At 38.6% G+C, this 19923-nt stretch overlaps 1 protein-coding gene across 6 annotated transcripts; it reads left to right on the top strand.

Annotated features, from left to right (window-relative positions):
- Positions 1-5053: 5053 nt before the first annotated feature.
- On the top strand, positions 5054-18086 carry LOC126700095 (uncharacterized). Of its 6 annotated transcripts, none has more exons than XM_050398089.1 (6): positions 5054-5290; positions 6165-6789; positions 7104-7418; positions 7539-8460; positions 8767-9067; positions 17939-18086. In XM_050398089.1, exons 1-6 carry the CDS (start codon positions 5177-5179, stop codon positions 18032-18034), a joined length of 2373 nt encoding a protein of 790 aa, XP_050254046.1. In that variant the 5' UTR covers positions 5054-5176; the 3' UTR covers positions 18035-18086. The 6 variants fall into 6 exon arrangements, with proteins under 6 accessions (XP_050254046.1, XP_050254047.1, XP_050254042.1 ...); XM_050398090.1 differs by having other exon boundaries at positions 7539-8623; positions 8942-9067; XM_050398085.1 differs by having other exon boundaries at positions 5055-5290; positions 7539-7954; positions 8114-9067.
- The last annotated feature ends 1837 nt before the right edge of the window (positions 18087-19923 follow it).

The following is a 19923-nucleotide window of genomic DNA, read 5'->3' as shown; positions in this document are numbered from 1 at the left end:
AATTTTGGACAGAACCAAGGCATTGCATGGTCCTCGGACTCAAGCCTATGGGGAAACCAAGTACACAAAAGCGCCATCGGAGTTCCCTAATTCCCAGTCGATTGCTCGGATGGATTATTTAGAAATCATCAGCCTTGGACGATATTCACGCGCTTATCACAGAATATCCAACTGATATCCCGGTTAGTTTCTTAAGTTTGATTTATTACAAATTATCGATATAATGCCTGATAGTACTGACAGATGAGAGTTGATTAGATTATACTTCAAAGTAGCTTTATCACAAATATTCTCAAAGCAACACATACATAGAGCACATTCGTTCACAAAGTTGTGTTTCCCATTAGATCAACGCTTAAAACATGTAAATCAATTTCCATTTTTATTACGATGAAGAAATAGTACAGTGTACAAATGAAAAGCTGGAATCAGCCTACGTCAAAGCTTACTACATAAGCAAGAAAAAGAAAAATACAAGAAAGCTGGAGAAAGCCGAGGAGGTATGTCGGAGGAAAGGTTGGCTACAGCTCTGAGACCTTATTCTTTCCCCGCACCCTTACATGCCCATAACTCAGGCAGCCAAAGAGACCCAACTTGAACCTGACACCATTGAAGAAAAGGTGCAGGGAGTTGGAGGTGGTGGGCCTTTCTCTAAATATACGCCTGCCGCAAAGCTGAGGCGCTGATGGAGGAAAATCTTTCTTCTGCCATACCAAAGTGCTGGCATGAACAGAGCCTGCTTCGGATTTTGACTAAAAGAGGGAGAGACGCCGTTCCCCCTCGGTGGAGATGGAGTACTCTCCTGAACTTGTGCTTCCTGTGCCCATACCTTACTGTTATAAGCCTCATGAAGACACGGCGCTTCTGCGGCGGAGACAGTTCTTTCTTCCCAACCCTCACTTTCAACATGTTATGCCAAGAAAGGAGAACTCGGAATATGGAAGCTGTGATGTGGGAGAAAATCTAAAGGATTTGTGCGTATATAAAGCAACTTTCTCTCCCTCCCATTTATTGGAAAAGACAAGGTGATGGAAGTCAACTCACGTGGCGTCCCAAGAAACGCTTCAGACAAAACAGTCCTGGCTCAACTTCCAACATCAACTGCAACCACAAGATTAAAGAGCCTCGTAAAGGCGCACCTCGGTCACCGTGACATCAGAGAGTACCACGTGGCCAGAAGTTGCAGAAATATCTCTTAATTCATGGGCTAGGTGGATTCGTGGCCCTGGGCCCGCTTTGCGTAAGGACCCAGGTACTGTGGCCCACGCCGAGCAATGGCCATGGCCGAGGACAACCCCTGTTTGGCACCTCGGGAAATGCTCAAAGAAAGGAAAAATCTGAACTCAAAGTCTTGGACAGAACCTAAGGCTTGCATGATCCTCGGACTTAAGCTAAAAGGGAAAACCAAGTACTGATGCAGACATTGGTCTTGGACAGAACCTAAGGCTTGCATGATCCTCGGACTCAAGCTAAAAGGGAAAACCAAGTACTGATGCAGACATTGGTCTTGGACAGAACCTAAGGCTTGCATGATCCTCGGACTCAAGCTAAAAGGGAAAACCAAGTACTGATGCAGACATTGGTCTTGGACAGAACCTAAGGCTCGCATGATCCTCGGACTCAAGTTAAAAGGGAAAACCAAGTACTGATGCAGACATTGGTCTCGGACAGAACCTAAGGCTTGCATGATCCTCGGACTCAAGCTAAAAGGGAAAACCAAGTACTGATGCAGACATTGGTCTCGGACAGAACCTAAGGCTCGCATGGTCCTCGGACTCAAGCTAAAAGGGAAAACCAAGTACCGATAAAGACACAAGTCTCGGACTCAAGCCTAAGGGAAAAGTCAAGTACATAAGATAAAACGCATAAGTCCTGAGCAAAACCCAGGTTTTGCAAAGTCCTCGGACTCAGGCTTCCTGGGAAATCAACTGCCCGAATGAAGAAATTGCTCGGCTTAAATACTGGAAAAGGCTAAGGCTCGCATATCATGGAGATGGCAGAACAACCTAATGATCGTCAACCTAAGGAGGCCATTCCTCCGGTGGGTAACATGTCCTCGGATAACTACTTCTTACACCTTATCGAGCATTTAATACCCATCACGGCTAATTTTAAGATAAGTCTCATTCCTTACTGGTCGGACTGTTATATTGAATAATAATTTTGTTAAAGTTATCGTGGCATCTTTTTATCAACGATTACTTTGGCCTTAGTTATTATTGATTCAAATGCTATACTATTATGCCGAGCAGCGCTTTCACATTTGTTAGAATATATAAACAAGACATACGAAATAGAGTAACAATAACTTTTATTAATATGAAAAATTGTTACAACGTACAAGGAAGGGCTTAAACAAGCCTATACAAAAAATAAACTGCTAAGACAGTAACAACATCCGTAATACAAATAAGTGAACCATCAGGTATCTTCTGAACTCACCTTCAAAGTCTCTCTGAAATCTATACCTCAGTACTGCTCATATCAGGAGAAGAACCTTATACAAAAATAATGAAGGACAAGGAAGAAGAATTGGAACACATGGAAGCACTTCAGCAAACTCTTGTCGCTGAAGAATGCAAGGGAAAAAGAAGATGGAAGACATGAGCGGGAAGGAGGAGAAGAAAAGGGAAGCAATGAAAAGAAAGTAAAAGGAGCAAAAGAGGGAGAAGGGGAGCCATATTAGGTATGCTCATGGGAGAGCAGATGGAGATGACAAGGGAGGTTTTCGACTCAGTCACACCAGAAATGGGGTGTGACGAGTCCCTGCTTCGGATTTTGGCTAAAAGAATGGGGAGGCAAATCTTAAGCCTCCACCATCCTTGCCCCGACCGAGCCATCTCGAGTTTTGTTAGGACATGGCGTTTCTGGGAAAGGAAGGATTTGTTCATGGTGGATTACTATGAGAGAGGTATTATTGAATAGGGAGTAACCAGAATGAGGAAGTGGATTCTGGGAAGAAAGTGAGGGAGTCGGATATGAAAAAGTCACCCTCTGTCTTCTCTCTTTATATAGGGGACGAAAAAGAGGGTATGTAACGCACTCAGATCCCCAGGGAAATCCAGAGTATAACGCGCCGCTTCGTTCTCCCACACCATCAGTAACCGTAATATCTGGGAAGTCTCGTAAATGGGAAGATATTAAAGACACGCTGCAGATAACCACGCGGCATAACGGCAACGTACGCAAATCCAGGAAAAACGGCTCGTAGACCGGTACATTCTTTGGGGAGGGGAAGAGTCGCCAGCGTTGATCAAGATCCGAAGAAAGTGAACGGCAATAAGGGCTTGACATCATCAAAATCCACCTGTCCTACCATGACGTTGGACAGCAGGATTTTGAGGGGCTAATGTGGGGTCCCATAGTTTATGGGTCCGGCCCACGCGCTTATGGGAAGCCCACCGGTCCTAAACTGAAGGAGGCCAGGGCCCAAGCTCGAAACTAGGAAACATAAAAAGTGGCCCGAAGACACAGTCGAGGACGGTTTCGTCCTCGGCAGGTCCAAAACCTCATGGATAGAAACGGAACACGAGTAAATTAGAAAGATCAGAAAATATCCTGGGGAAGTTGTCTTTAATACCCTTCCCTGACATGACACTGCCCCTAACAGAGCCGGGATCTTAGGCTTTATGGATCATCTCCAGCAATTTTGGGATTAGACTGATGGGACAGATATCTGTCCCGGGAAGATCGACCCTACACGTGGACGAAGGACAACGAACGGAGGCTAGTATAAAAGAGAGTGTTATGTGACCAAAAAGGGGGGCGCTCCCTCTAGCTTTTGGCGAAAGACTTGATGAAAGAGAATGCCTGGATAATATACGCCGGACACCACATAAAAACCCACCGACGGGTAACCGGGGACAGCACCACCTCTCTTCGGACATGATCCGAGGAGCCAAATCCTCCTGGATACAAGACTGAAGGGCCTGAATATCCGGCCCAAAGCTCTTTCTCATATTAGTTCATCTATGGTCCGGCCCGAAATGTCGCCCTGTGAGCCAACGCTGGCCTTTCAATCCCACTCTCTACAAATATTATTGTGAGGGACTTTCCATGTGCGAGCCCAACATCGTTGTTGGGCCGTTAAAGATTTTGTGTCCTTACACCCTTAATCTAATTAACTTATTCTTATTCCTAAAACATAAAAATGAGGTTAAAATCATAAATTAATAAAAAAATTTATATAAAAAAAAAACCTACCCATGTTTATAAAACTACCCCATATTCTATCAAACTTCTTACTACCCCAAGTACACAGCCAAAACTACCCCATGTTCTTAAAAAAAAAAAAAAAAAAAAAAAAAAAAAAAAAAAACTACAACAAGCTCCTATAAAAAAATAAAATAAAATAAAAAATCTAAAAAAGAAAAAAGTCTCATTGCATGCGCTAAGTGCATGTAATGAGGCTATAATATATGATGTTCTTATATCACATGTCAAAATAGTTTAAGAAAAAAAAAAAAGCAATTAAAAACAATAAAAAATATTGTCATAACTTTGCTTTTCAAAGACAAATGTGATTCTAAGTTTAACCACTTCTTTGTACTTTGTAGTAGGCTAGTTTATTTTATTGTTAAATCACTCTTAATTAAGAAATAACATTATTTTTTAAGTAATAGTTAGAAATAATTTTTTTTTTAAGTTTTTTTTTATAGGAAAAAAAAAAAGGTTAGAAAAGAATAATGCTTTTTTTTTTTTTGATAAAAGAATAATGCTTTTTTGGAAATAAATAAAAGTAGACAATTCAATGAATTTATTTCCACACATCGTTGGTCCAATGTTTCTCTTTATTTTGCCACCCAATTTACCAAACAAGACTGAAATCAGATCAGACTATAATTAAATTCTGATTCATTCACTTGCCCACACAGACAAAACACCCAAACCAAACGCCGTTTCGTTTATAACTTAAACCATACTCAAACACCGACCTATTCAAAATTCAAAATTCAAATTCCACGCTCTCAACGGTCATATTCCTTAGGGTTTCTTCAACGTCTCTTTCTTTCTCTTACATTATATACCCCCAAATCCCAAACCCATTCCCTCCTTGTCTATCATCGTCTCCATTGTCTCATTCTTTGAATATCTCTTACAAACTCCAAAACACACACACACACACACTATCTCTCTCTCTCTTTCTCTCTCTCTCTCTCTCTCTCTCTCTCTCTCTATGGATTTCCACAGCCTTGCAAGGAAGGAGCTTCAGGCTCTCTGCAAGAAGAACAAGATCCCAGCCAACATGACCAATGTTGCCATGGCCAATGCACTCCAAGCTCTTCAAAATGTAATCTTTTTTCTCAACCCTTCAATACCCATCTCGCATCTTTCTTTCTTCTCTATTTGTTTGCTGGGAAACTGTAGGGAAATTAAAGAAAATATGACAATTTTCAATCTTTTTTCTTTGGTTTACAATACCCATTTCATATTCTTCTTTCTATTCTCTTTTATTTATATCTTTATATGAATTGATGCATTTTAATTCGAATCTATTAATGCCCATTGCGTACCTTTCGTTATTCTCTGTTTGGTTGTTGAGAAATCATTACGAAAAGAAAAGTTAATGAATCCTTTGTAATCCATCTTTATTATTTGTTGGCATCAATCTCTACAAGTAAAGAAAGACAATGGTTTACTAGCATTCTTTTTCTATTGTTTTGATTCAATCTCAATGTAAATACTGAATCTATTAATCTTCCTTTCAAAATGTTTAAACATTCAAACCAAATCGATGTGTTAAGTAGAAGGGCTCGAAACAAATCATAGAAAAATGAAAGAAAAGTCAGCATTTCTATGACTTTGGAGTTCTTGACAGCCCGCTTTGTTTGCAAAACAAATCATAGGAAAAGAAATGTCAATTTCAATTTTCTTCATACCCTTCTTGCTTGTATCTTTTATCTTGAATCTTTATATAAATTGATGCAGTTTAATTCGAATATATTAATCCCATTTCGATTTTCTCTGTTTGGTTATTGAGAAATCACTACAATAAGTTAAAAAGACTTTTTGTCTCCTTCTTTACCGATTACCATAAATTGTTGGGAACCAAACAGATCTATTTGCCAATGAATCTATAAGTAAAGGAAAACAATGATTTCCAAGAATTTGTTACTCTTCCTTTCAAAATATTTCAACACTCAATCCAAATTGATGTGTGTCAGGTTGAAGGACTTGAAGAATTCTTGAATCCATCTGATTCAAATCTCTCTCAATCTCCGGAGAAAAATGTGAACGGATCGCCTGATATTCCTCGTACAGCCGCCAGGGCCTCAACTCGCAGAAAACCCACAAAACAAGTAACCGAAAGCACACAACCATTGACGCGAACTCGTCGTGGTACGAGAGGAAGTGCCGCTCAAGGTACTGATCAAGAAAACAAAGATGTGAATGTACTTATAACCCCGGCACCGGCAGTGCCAGGCAGCCGCAGAAGAGTGCCAGCAGCTTCATCTCGCAGAAAAATTGAGACCCAGTTGAGAGAAGCTGAAGAGGATGAGAAGAGTGAGGCTCAAGAGAGGAGTGATGTGGTTGAGACTCCTGTGGTGCCAAGCACCCGGCGAAAAGCTGCAGCCACTTCGGCTCTCAGGAAGTTGGAGACGGAGAATTCAGTGCAGCGAGTGTATAGTACAAGGCATTCGGTGAGATTGTTGGAGAAGAACCTGGGTAAGATGAGTTTAGTGGAGAATGGAAAGTCAGAACCTGTAAAGATTGATGACTTGTCTGAAGAGATGGCTAATAGTTCAGAAATTTCAGAGCTTTCTGTTCAATTTGAAAAGGAAATGTCTGGTATGTGTTTTTTAATATTCCAGGAGCAATTCCATTTAAACTGTTTATAACATATTTGAAGTTTTTTTTTTTTTTTAAACCATTTGTTTGTTTAGAAATCTAAGGAATTATAGGGTTTCCATTCAACATTTTTAGCTTCTCTAACTATTACATATGCAATTTTCTCAGTAAACATGTGCTTTTGTGTGACATAAGTGCAAGTTTTCGAAACAAAGAATCTAGGATTTACTCTTCTTCTCTAGCACTTTTGGACAAAATGGAAGAGCATGAATATGATATGATGTTCTCTGACATTGTTCATAATTTTATCTCAGAAGCTAATACACAAACAGTATCAGAAGTGGGTCCAGAGGAAACCAATGATTCTGAAGTTCTATCGGATCCAAAACCAGTTGAGTCAATGGAGATGGAGAGGGAATTGAAAGTTGATAATAAAGATATGAACAAGAGTGATGATGAGTCTAGAGAAGATAATTTGAAGTCTGAGATAGCTGATAATTCAGGTGTTGTTAAAGTTTCAGAGACTATTGATGAAGCCGGTGATGAGGGTTCGGATGAGTCGGAAATTATTTCAAGTGAAAAGTTGGAGATGGCAATAGATCTGGATCATGAAACTGTAGATGAGAAGGGTAAGTTTTATATTATGTCATTGTTTTTTATCGTCATCAAGAATGTTCTTCATTTTAATTCATATATTGTTTTTTTTTTTCATTAACGTTTTTGTGAATTTGATGATGATGATGTTCCAGTTACTGAGCAAGACACAAGATCTGAGGATTCTTTGGCTGTTAAAGAATCCAATGATGCTTCTGCTGAGGATATGGACCATGTTTCTGAATCTCTGTCCCCACAACATGAATGTCAAAACCTGGCAAGCAAAGACTCAGAACTGAATGTGACAGAGGGTGATGACCACAGCAATTGTGATTCTGAATCTGAATCTACCACTGAAGGGGAGTCAGATTCTGAATCGGAATCTGCCACTGAAGGGGAGTCTGATGAAGAGATTGCATCAGATGAAAACTCATCTGAGTGTGAAGAAAACTACAGTGATGATGATGCAGAAAAGGATTTAGAGGCTCCAGTTCTTCCTATTGGTTTTGAGAAGTTGGAGAACAACCATTCTGGTTCTGAAAGCATTGTAGCTGAACAATCGGACATACAGGTTTCTGTTGAGAATCAGGCATCTATTATGGAAATTTATAATACTGAAGCATTGGTTGATGTGAAAGTGACTGAAGCAGAAACAGAAGAAGAAAGGGATTTAGAGGCTCCAGTTCATTCTGGTTCTGAAAGCACTGTAGCTGAACAATCGGACATACAGGTTTCTGTTGAAAATCAGGCATCTACTATGGAAATTTATAATACTGAAGCATTGGTTGATGTGTATGTGACTGAAGCAGAAGAAGTTGCCATGAAAACCAATGACCAATCATCAGTTGAAACTCCAATATCTATGAACAATATGAGTCCAGATCTCCTAATTTCTGACTGTGAAGTCACATTATCAACTGTGGCAACAAATTCAATATCTGAGGACAAGACTTCTTGTCATGCTGAGGATCCAATGGCCAAGGCAGAAGAGATGCATGAAACTTTGGTTGATGTTTGTGTAATGCCAGCACATGAATCAAACATGAGTACTGATCTAATTTCCGACAGCAAAGTCACCTATGATATTCCATTTCAACCATTTGCAGCTGACCAGCTTTCGGGACAGTTTCCTCGCCCAACTCAGTTGACACCAAGGAAATCTTCAGCTATAAAAGAATCAACAATTCAGACGGTCACTGATGTTTCAGATGATGATGAGGAAAAAATTGACACTGGTAATGTCGAGGTGGAGCTTGATAAGGAAAAGGCAAAGCCTGATGAATTGGCAGGAAAGAGTTTAAGGCAGCTCGCAAAGATGTTGAAGGAAATGCCAGCACATGAAACAAATATGAGTACTGATCTAATTTCCGACAGCAAAGTCACCTATGATATTCCATTTCAACCATTTGCAGCTGACCAGCTTTCGGGACAGTTTCCTCGCCCAACTCAGTTGACACCAAGGAAATCTTCAGCTATAAAAGAATCAACAATTCAGAAGGTCACTGATGTTTCAGATGATGATGAGGAAAAAATTGACACTGGTAATGTCGAAGTGGAGCTTGATAAGGAAAAGGCAAAGCCTGATGAATTGGCAGGAAAGAGTTTAAGGCAGCTCGCAAAGATGTTGAAGGAAATGCATATTAAAAGCAATAAAAAGCACAATACAGATAAAAGTACCACTAAGGTAATTCGCTCTCACAATCTCTCTGTGTCTCCTTTCACTGGTAATTGTTAGAGCTTATCACTGTGTTATACTGTACCAACTGTGTTTTTTGTCAAATGATGTGCAGGAACATGTTGGGAAGAAAAGAATTGCCTTGCAGGCATTGCCAGAGAACTGTAGTGTGGCTGTGGATGAGGGTTTGAAGGAAAATTGAAATACCTAAATGCAGGAAGGGATATATATAAGTGTATGAAACCAACCGCGCCTTGAGTATTGTTTCTATTTTGGGAATTTTGGTTGAGAGGGCCAATGATAGAGGAGGGTTTAAACCTGGGTTTGCCTGCTTATTATGTGTTTCTTTTCTTGTGCAAATGAGAATCAGAAGTTTGATTGGATTTTGTTTTTGGTCACTTATGGTACACAAGTTTGTAATAATGTTGACTCGCCCAATATTTTGTTGGTGTTGGGTTATGATTGAAAGCTATCAAGCCTGCTTATCCATCTAGCTCATTTTTGTCAATGTGGTTCATTTATATGTTTTCTTTTAGCTATTTGCCTACAAATTAATTATCCCGCAGATGGATGATTTTCAGGTTGTGGACTCAGATTGTTTAATTGTTTTCCTTCTTTAACGAAGTTCTTAAGTTTATTGGGAGAAAAAGAAAATTGTAGTAATATCTTGGTGCGGCCAATGTGTTCTCTCACTTCTCAACATCATTGGGTTCAGCCAACTCAGGTTGTGCGAGAAAATCATGCAAGGATAAATTTGACCAATTATTAATCTGCACCAAAAAGGATAAATTTGATTCGGGTCCACATGTAAGGATTTTTACTCACTCAAACTTGTTTTTGATCTCTGCCTGTCATACCCTATGGTAATATTATTGTTGGCCACGGCATGTGATCCTATGGTATTATTGGCCACAAAATATCGTGGAGCATGTGTTTTTATTTTTACTAGTCGCAAACTCATGTGTGAATAAATAATTATTTTGTAATTAAAATATAATATATAATTTGTTATTTAAAATTTATTGAAGATAATTTGTTATTCTTAAAAATTAAACAATTTTATTCAATCAAATTAGGTTTACTTTAGTCTAATTTGGTCTCTACTCAATCAATTTAGATCCCCTCTCATCCATTTTGGACTAATTGAGCTTTTAAATTGAATTTTTTTCCTTAATTTTTGGGTTGAAAAGTATGAAATTTTATTATGTGTATGTTTGGCAAAAATTAAAAAACCAGCTTATTTTACTATTTAGCTTATTTTTAGTATTATTCATGGGTCTCATTACACTTTTGGTACTATTCATGGATTTCATTGTACTATTTCAACTAACTTTTACCTTTATTTACAGTACTTTCAGTAAAAAATTTTCAATTTCAACAAAATAAATAGATCTCAAATAAACCCTATATTTGGGCTAAACTCTTTATTTTGAGTTAAAAAAATTACAAACAAAATAAACATTAGAAATTAGAAATATGAGCCTCTATCCCAAACAGACCCTATAGAAATTAGAAATTAGGAATCTATTTTCAATAACATGTGAATCTACCCCTCTTCCCAGATTTATCTTTTATCTTTTATCCTTTTTTTTTTTCTTTTTTCTTTTTTTGAATTTCTATGCTTAGTGTTAGGGGTGTCCAACCCAACCCGAAACCCGACCAACCCGACCAACCCGCCCGAACCCGAACCGGCAACCGTCCGAACCGACCACTCCGACGGTCGGTGACGGGTTTCTGACCTCAAGACCCGACGCCGGCGGGTCGAGTGGCGGGTTTTCTTCTCCAAAACCCGAGCCACCCGACCCGACCGACGTTATATATAAATCTGGCAATATCCGGCGACATTCAAGCGAGATTGGTTGAGATCCGGCGAATTCGAGCGAGATTTGGTGAGATCCGGCGACATTTGAGGAGATCCAAGCGAGATTTGGACCATATTTGGTGAGATCCGGCGAGATTCGAGGAGATCCAGGCTGATTTCGGCGATTTTTGGTGCAGATCTACTGGATTTTTGCAGATTCCGACGTCATTCGAAGAGATTCCGGCGACATTCGAGGAGATTCCGGCGACATTTGCAGGATCCGGCGACTCTCAACACCGACCGACCCACCCGAACACTACCCGAACCCAAAACCGACCCGACCGAGTGACGCCGGCGGTCGGTTTCGGGTCCCTCCGCCTTCCACCCGACGCCGGCGGGTCGGGTCCGGGTTGGGTCCAAAACCGACCCGACCCGACCCGTGGACACCCCTACTTAGTGTAAGATACAAATACATACATCTATCTAACCATAATAAAATATTTATTCTTACTATAGTGGACCCAAGCTTTGAATGGTGAGGATATGGACCATGTTTCTGAATCTATGTCCCCACAACATGAATGTCAAAACCTGGCAAGCAAAGACTCAGAACTGAATGTGACAGAGGGTGATGACCACAGCAATTGAGATTCTGAATCAGAATCCACCACTGAAGGGGAGTCAGATTCTGAATCGGAATCTGCCACTGAAGGGGAGTCTGATGAAGAGATTGCATCAGATGAAAACTCATCTGAGTGTGAAGAAAAATACAGTGATGATAATGCAGACGCAGAAGAAGAAAAAGATTTAGAGGCTCCAGTTCTTCCTATTGGTTTGGAGAAGTTGGAGAACAACCATTCTGGTTCTGAAGGCATTGTCACTGAACAATCGGACATACAGGTTTCTGTTGAGAATCAGGCATTTACAATGGAAATTTATAAGAGAAATGCTATATCTACAACATTTCTACAACATTTTTACAATAAATCCTAAGTGGCAAGTTGTTACTGGTTGTTTTTGTTGGGGCAAAAAAGTAATCTTAGTGTTAGTTTTAAATTTGAACCAATAACAACTAACCAACCATGATTTGTTGTAAAAATGTTGTAGGCGTAGCATCTCTCAATTTATAATACTGATGCATTGGTTGATGTGCATGTGACTGAAGCAGAAGAAGTTGCCATGAAAACCAATGACCAATCATCGGTTGGAACTCCAATATCTATGAAGAATGAGTCCAGGTCTCCTAATTTCTGACTGTGAAGTCACATTATCAACTGTGGCAACAAATTCAATATCTGAGGACAAGACTTCTTGCCATGCTGGTGATCCACTGGCCAAGGCAGAAGAGGTGCATGAAACTTTGGTTGATGTTTGTGTAATGCCAGCACATGAATCAAACATGAGTACTGATCTAATTTCCGACAGCAAAGTCACCTATGAAATTCCATTTCAACCATTTGCAGCTGAACAGCTTTCGGGACAGTTTCCTCGCCCTACTCAGTTGACACCAAGGAAATCTTCAGCTAGAAAAGAATCAACAATTCAAAAGGTTTTAAACTCTGGGACAAATTAAATTAGGAAAAACTAAATAAAGGAATAACAGCTGGGTCATTTAAGACCCAAGCTAACTTCAGGTAAGGGAGGTGAGTATTAAACTCTCTCCTCAGTCATCACATCACATCATTTAGTCCACCAATTTCTCTCATCTATTCCTTATTTTCACCTTAAAACATGCTCTTTCCTTTGCCTCAACACAACCCCGAATACACAGCAATCAACCTTTAATACTATAGCTATGAAAGGAAAGTTTAAAAGGAGAAATTTTAGGGGGACGTTTATCACGGCAAATTTATAAAGATGTGTTAGTCAACCTTGTTATACACTTACAAAAACAGAGGAAAGGATGTCTCTTAATACATATGAAATAGCAACAAAATTCCTAATTCAGTGTCTTACTCTTCCTTCAATTTCTGTGGGCATTAATACGAGTTCAAACCTTTGGTTTGTGAGTGCACACAACCATAGCTTGCCGTTGAATCCTGGGGCGGTGATCGCTTTCTGCACCAAGGATAAATTGCATCCAATGGGGCGAAATCACTTCTTAGGACAGTGGATTGAGTTCCACACCTCAACTCTCTCTATCATCGATAAGTTTCCTCTAATCTCTTGAATTTATCTATCGGTTTTGTTAATTAGTCTCATATATTTCCAACAATCTGAGAAGTGACTTGCTCCAATTAATAATCAAATACGAGCATTGCACCTGACATGTCTAAATTGGAACCATTTGATGGAAACCATTATAAGAGATGGTCTGAGAGGATGTTATTTTATCTTGAATCTATTCATGTGGATTATGTGTTATTCAATGATCGTGTATCTGATGAAATGCATGAGCTTGCTCGTTATGCTTCTATTAGGAATTTTGAAAGGGATAATTGTACTTGTAGGGGTCATATTCTGCATTACTTGTCCAATTCATTATTCGATATTTACTGTGGTTATAACTCTGCTAAGGAAATTTGGGATGCATTAAAAAAGAAATATTCCATGGAAGATGCTGGTTTTAAAAATATGTTGTTGGTAGGTTCCTTGATTTTAAAATGGTAGATGAAAAACCAATCATGGATCAGGTCCATGAGTATCAACATATTGTTTTAGAAATTTTGGCTAAAGGGATGAAAATATATGAGGCGTTCCAAGCAGCTGCTCTCATAGAGAAGTTGCCACCTTCTTGGAAGGACTATAGAAACTATTTGAAACACAAAAGTAGAGACTTATCAATGGAGGACCTAATTGTCCACATCCAGATTGAGGAGTCAAACCGGATGAGAGATATAACAAATTATACTAACCTAGAGTTCACATCTAAAGCAAACTTAGTGGAACAGAAAAATGCAGAAAAATTTCAAAAAAAAAAATGGAGAGGGCCTAATGGAAAGACTGAATGTATATTCAAGAAACAAAATAATATTGGAAAGAAAAAGAAAGGTCCTTGCTTTGTGTGGGAAAAATTGGTCATGTGGCTTCTGATTGTAAGTTCAGGAAGGGACAAGATCACCATCACCCCAAGCCTCAAGCCAACTTGACAGAATCTGAGGTGATAGCTGCAGTTGTGTCTGAAGTGAATCTGGTCGACATCATGATTGAATGGGTAGTGGACACTGGGGCCACTAGACACATCTGCTCAAACAAGGAGATGTTTCTTGACTATGAGAAAGTCATAGATGGAGAGAGCGTCTATTTGGGAGATGCTCGTACTGCAAGTGTTGCAGGAAAAGGTAAGGCACTTTTGAAATTAACTTCTGGTAAGTCTCTAGCACTGCACTCTGTACTTCATGTTCCTAACATGCGAAGAAACCTAGTGTCTAGATCCTTTCTTAACAAAGCAGGGCTCAAATTGGTGTTTGAAGAGGATAAACTTGTATTAACTCGCAATGGTGACTTTGTTGGGAAGGGCTACTGTCATGGGGGACTCTTTGTACTTGATGCTAGTTTTGATAAAAATTAATGATAATAATAAAAATAATACTTTTATCGCTTATTTTGTTGAATCTTTGATCTGGGGCATGCAAGATTATGCTTTGTGAATGTTGCATCAATAAAAGGAATGAAGCAATTAAACTTGATAGTAAATCTAGAAATTAAGAATTCTCAAATGTGAAGTTTTCGTTTGAAGCAAGCACCAAAGATGAAAAATAAATAAAAGAAAATAAATTTGGAATTATGCATAAAGTGGTTGCTCCATATACTTGAATTTTTGAAAGGATACCAAATATCTCAAAATGTGGGGGTACTTAGCTAAAGTTGGAATCCCTAGATTTTAAAGGGTGGTGTAGATTATCTCCATTTACTCACCAATAACAAAAATAATCTCAATATAAAAAGCAATCTCTTGATACAGAAGCGCCAAAATAATGGCATGGAAATAATCAATCATACATTCGTGTCAAACGGATTTATTGTGAATGAATCTGATAGGTGTGAGTATATTAAGCTCAATGCAAACTTTGACTTTATAATTTGCTTGTATGTAGATGACATGTTGATATTTGAAACTGATAAACATGTTATCAATTATACAAAAAATTCCTATCATCAAAATCTGACATGGAAGACTTAGTAGAAGCTAGTGTGATATTAGGAATTAAAATAATTTGTGGCATTAAAGGTAATTTCTTATCAAAGCCACACTACATTGAGGAATGAAATATTTGAGAAACTCACTTTGAAAGTGAACCTGTAAGCTCGTCATATGATCCTAGATGAGGAAAAATAAAGGGACTAGTGTGTCACAATTGGAATATGCTAAAATTATAGGCAGTGTGATAGTCATAATCCTTTTTGTACTAACTTGTTTATTGAGAAATTTGAAAGGTACAATGAGGATATACAAATGTGCCGGAAGATTCTATGATGCAAATTGAGCATCTGACAATGATAAAAACCAACTCCACATGTGATATACAACTGTGTACCAAACAAGTTGCCTTAACCAATTTCATTGCATTGTGAATTACATGCAGCCATTGGTAGATCAAAGGAAAATTTTACAATGGGAAACAAGGACACATGCAGTTAAGGCACAAAATTGTGTGACAATTTATAAAAACTGGTGTGATAGCATTGGAGTCTATGAAGTCACAGAAAAATCTAGAAGATTCTTTGACTAAAGGACTATCTAGAAAATTTGTCCATGATACATTGAGGGGGATGGGATTGAGGCCTATAGACTGAATCACCCATGATAGTAACCCAACCTATGTGATCGAAGATTCCGTGAATTAGGTTCAATGGGTTCAAACAAGTCGTGGAGAGATTCAATAATGCATTATCAAAAATTGTCCCTCCCTATGGTGTAGTTGGTGTAGATAATGCATACTGTCAAAGTGAGAAGGTTAAGTAGAACTCTTAATGAACTCATAACCTGTAAAGGTGGTGTGTGACAGTACACACTTGATGAGCTCACCTATATGGGTGTGGAAGTGGAGGCTGTTAGGGATTTTACCAAATCAAGGAGTAACAATGAGTGAACAAATGAACGCATCAAGTAAATAGAAATTAGTGATTGACTTGGAGGCACAATTGAATGTTATTCTTAGACAATATTTGTCCCCATTCGCAAGTTGCTAAAGGGTTTCTACAAATTTGTCCCCAGGATACAACTAAGTTTATTGGGTTCTATAAATAACAATTTTGGAGAATACCCATAGGATTTCTTGTGTTTCTTTGTAACTTACTATTTTGGGGAGATAGTCATATTTTCAAGTGAACATTAACCTCTATTTATACCCATAGGGTTATAACCCTTCAAAAGGTATGTATGGAGAATTAAAATGTTTCATAGAACTGATCATAAGGCTTGAAACCTCTTCAACCTTTCTGAACAGTCACTAGAAAATTTTGTAGAAAAATCCTGTTTCACGATTTTCGATTGGTCGAAAGTTACTTTCAATCGATCGAGTGTTATTTTCGATTAATCGAATGTTATTTTCGATTGATCGAACAGGAATCGAGCAGCGATCAAGACATCCAGAAACTCCAGGAACTTTTCTTTACTATTTCGATTGATCAAACCAAAGCTTCGACCAATCAAAAATGCCTAACTTCGAATTTTCACTTAGAAAATTCCAGAACTTGAACTTTCACTTTAACAACTTTATGAAACAATATTCTCCAAACTCAAACATCATTATTACAACCTATCCATGTATATACCTATATATACAACAGAGGCCGCTTCCTATGAGAGTTTGGCCAACTCTCTAAAGCACCATGAACATCCAGGAAGGATGCAAGGCCGTAATGCGCCAAATCGAGAACTCGTCTAAATTAGGGTGGAATGTGTGCACAAGGTTAGAGTCTCACAATAGGAAGCTAGGTTCAAGACATTGTTTCACCAAGCATCCATGAGCCCTCACTTGTAAGCACCAAGTGTCGATTCAAGCCCAAAAGGCATCGACATCTAAGCATTACATCCTGCCCACCAATTCTCTCATATTCCATAACCTTCATCTTTAATTCTAATTTGAAACATTGTGGGGGATTGTTGGAAAAGTTTCAAATTAAATTAGGAAAAAATAAATAAAGGAATAATAGCTGGGTCATTTAAGACCCAAGCTGACTTCATGTCAGGGAGGTAAGTATTAAACTCTCTCCTCTGTCATCACATCATTTGATTCTCCAATTTCTCTCATCTATTCCTTATTTTCACCTTAAAGCATGCTCTTTCCTTTGCCTTAACACAATCTCGAATACACAGCAATCAACCTTTAATTCTATAGCTATGAAAGGAAAGTTTAAAAGGAGAAATTTTAGGGGGACGTTTATTACGGCAAATTTACAAATATGTGTTAATTAACCTTGTTATACACTTATAAAAATAGAGGTAAGGATGTCTCTTAATACATATGAAATAGCAACAAAATTCCTAATTCTGTTTCTTACTCTTCCTTCAATTTTTGTGGGCATTAATATGAGTTCAAAGCTTTGGTTTGTGAGTGCACACAACCATAGCTTGCTATTGAATCCTGGGGGGTGATTGCAAGAGCCATTTCTGCACCAAGGATAAATTGCACCTAGTGGGGCAAAATCACTTCTTAGGACAGTGGATTGAGTTCCACGCCTTAGCTCTCTCAATCATCGATAAGTTTCCTCTAATCTCTTGAATTTACTCTATTGGTTTTGTTAATTAATCTCATATATTTCCAACAGTTTCCTCGCCCTACTCAGTTGACACCAAGGAAATCTTCAGCTATAAAAGAATCAACAATTCAGAAGGTTGCTGATGTTTCAGATGATGATGATGAAAACATTGACATTGGTAATGTCAAAGTGGAGCTTGATAAGGAAAAGGCCAAGCCAGATGAATTGGCAGGAAAGAGTTTAAGGCGGCTCACAAAGATGTTGAAGGAAATGCATATTAAAAGCAATAAAAATCACAATACAAATAAAAGTGCCACTAAGGTTAGTCTATTCGTTCTCACAATTTCTTTGTATCTCCTTTCATTGGTTATACAGTTTGAGCTTATCACTGTGTTATATTGTACCAACTGTGTTTTTTGTCAAATGATGTGCAGGAATATGTTGGGAAGAAAAGAATTGCCTTGCAGGCATTGCCAGAGAATTGTAGTATGGCTGTGGATGAGGGTTTGAAGGAAAATTGTAATAACTAAACGCAGGAAGGGATATATAAGTGTATGAAACCACGCCTTGAGTATCGTTTCTATTTTGAGAATTTTGGTTAAGAGGGCCAATGATAGAGGAGGGTTTAAACTTGGGTTTGCCTGCTTATTATTTGTTTCTTTTCTTATGCAAATGAGAATCAGAAGTTTGATTGGATTTTATTTTTGGTCACTTATGGTACACAAGGGGTTTAAACCTGGGTTTGCCTGCTTAATATGTGCTTCTTTTCTTGTTCAAATGAGAATCAGAAGTTTGATAGAATTTTGTTTTTGGTCACTTATGGTACACAAGTTTTGTAATAATGTTGACTCGCCCAATATTTTGTTGGTGTTGGATTATGAATGAAAGCTATCAAGTCTGCTATTGAGGTCTAAAAAGTCACAATGTTGCACCAAGGCCCAAAACGGCACAGAGAATTGAACTTCATAAAAAAAATAAAATACTTGAGCCCGCAATAAAGAAAAAAGGTGGTTGGCCTAAATCCATTAAGGGTCTTAAGGAGGAACCCAGACCCACGAGTGGTAAGCCTTAGAACTCATGAAACAAAGGGAAGAAGAAAGCCCAACCCGCCAAGGTCAATAAATCGTTGGGGAGCCCAGTGGTAAGAACTGGGCTAGGATACCTGGGGATTGCCAGGAGCCTGGGATCCTCGAGTTGTGTAGCAAGCCGGGGTTGGATTAAGACAGTTCAGAGGGGTGCCAAGGAACACAAGGAATGAGAACAGATAAACCCCTATCAACCACCTGATGATGCAGAAAAAAGAATCAGAAGGCCTGGGAACCAACAATTCATGAACAAGGGGCTGGTACTTTGGGGAACTCAGAAAGAAGAACCATGAAGGAAGGTGGCTGAGAAACTTTCAACCTGACAGGAAGGAATCAACTCGCTTGGGAAAAATGACAAAGGGAAAAACAGCCAAAAGAAACCCCAAAAGAAGAAAATAATGAGGAATGAGGAAGGGATCAGCCACCAATGTTGCTGGCGCAACATTGGTTCTGGTACCCAGGAGAGCAAATGTGGGGAATCAGTGGTACCTCGGGAACCCTAGGATAACACTATAAAAGGGGAAACAGCCAACAGTGAAAGGTATTTAGCAACAATGAACTAGAGTAGAATCATTGAGAAAACTTTGTCAGAATTCCAAAAAAAAAAAAAAAAAAACAGAGAGAAAAGAGAAGGAAATATCACCCGGTATCCTCAAACAGCCACTAGAGAACATACTCAGATTCAAAAGGATTCAAACTTTGCAAGTCTTAGAAGCCTGAAAAGCCATCAAAATCTGTGATTTTTGAACTTATTTGGATCTTGTAACACGTCCTAGTGAGCATAGTGTATTACACAATTAAGAAAAGTAATGGAATATTTTACATTTTAAGGATCCTTAACGCTTTATTTTTGTATCTTTCTTTACCATTTTGTTCCTTTGCTATTTCTTGTTGTTCAATGCATATATTTCTTGTTTGTTAGCATGTATGTGTTGTAGGATTCGTGCTCTGTGCACCAATTGGTTCGTAATCAATCCATTTAGCTACGGTGAACCAAGCCCAGTCCCTTAAAATAACAAGTAAAGGGCCTAGGATCCTTGTTTCTACTTGGGCCTAGGTACTGTCCAAAAAGGACCCACACCTGCTTATCCATCTAGCTCATTTATGTCAATGTGGTTCATTTATATGTTTTCTTTTAGCTATTTTGCCTACAAATTAATTATCCCAAGTTCCCAGGCATCTGCAGATGGATGATTTTTTGGTTTTGGACTTAAGATTTGTCTAGGATCTGCTTATTTTGTTGAAATTGAAAACTTTTTGCTGAAAGTACTGTAGATAAAAGTAAAAGTTAACTGAAATAGTATAGTGGAACCCATGAATAGTACCAAAAAGTG

The sequence above is a fragment of the Quercus robur genome, chromosome 9, assembly GCF_932294415.1.
Source record: "Quercus robur chromosome 9, dhQueRobu3.1, whole genome shotgun sequence".
NCBI classification, from domain to species: domain Eukaryota; kingdom Viridiplantae; phylum Streptophyta; class Magnoliopsida; order Fagales; family Fagaceae; genus Quercus; species Quercus robur.
Note: the sequence above shows the minus strand (reverse complement) of the source record. Positions and strands in the feature narration are given on the sequence as shown.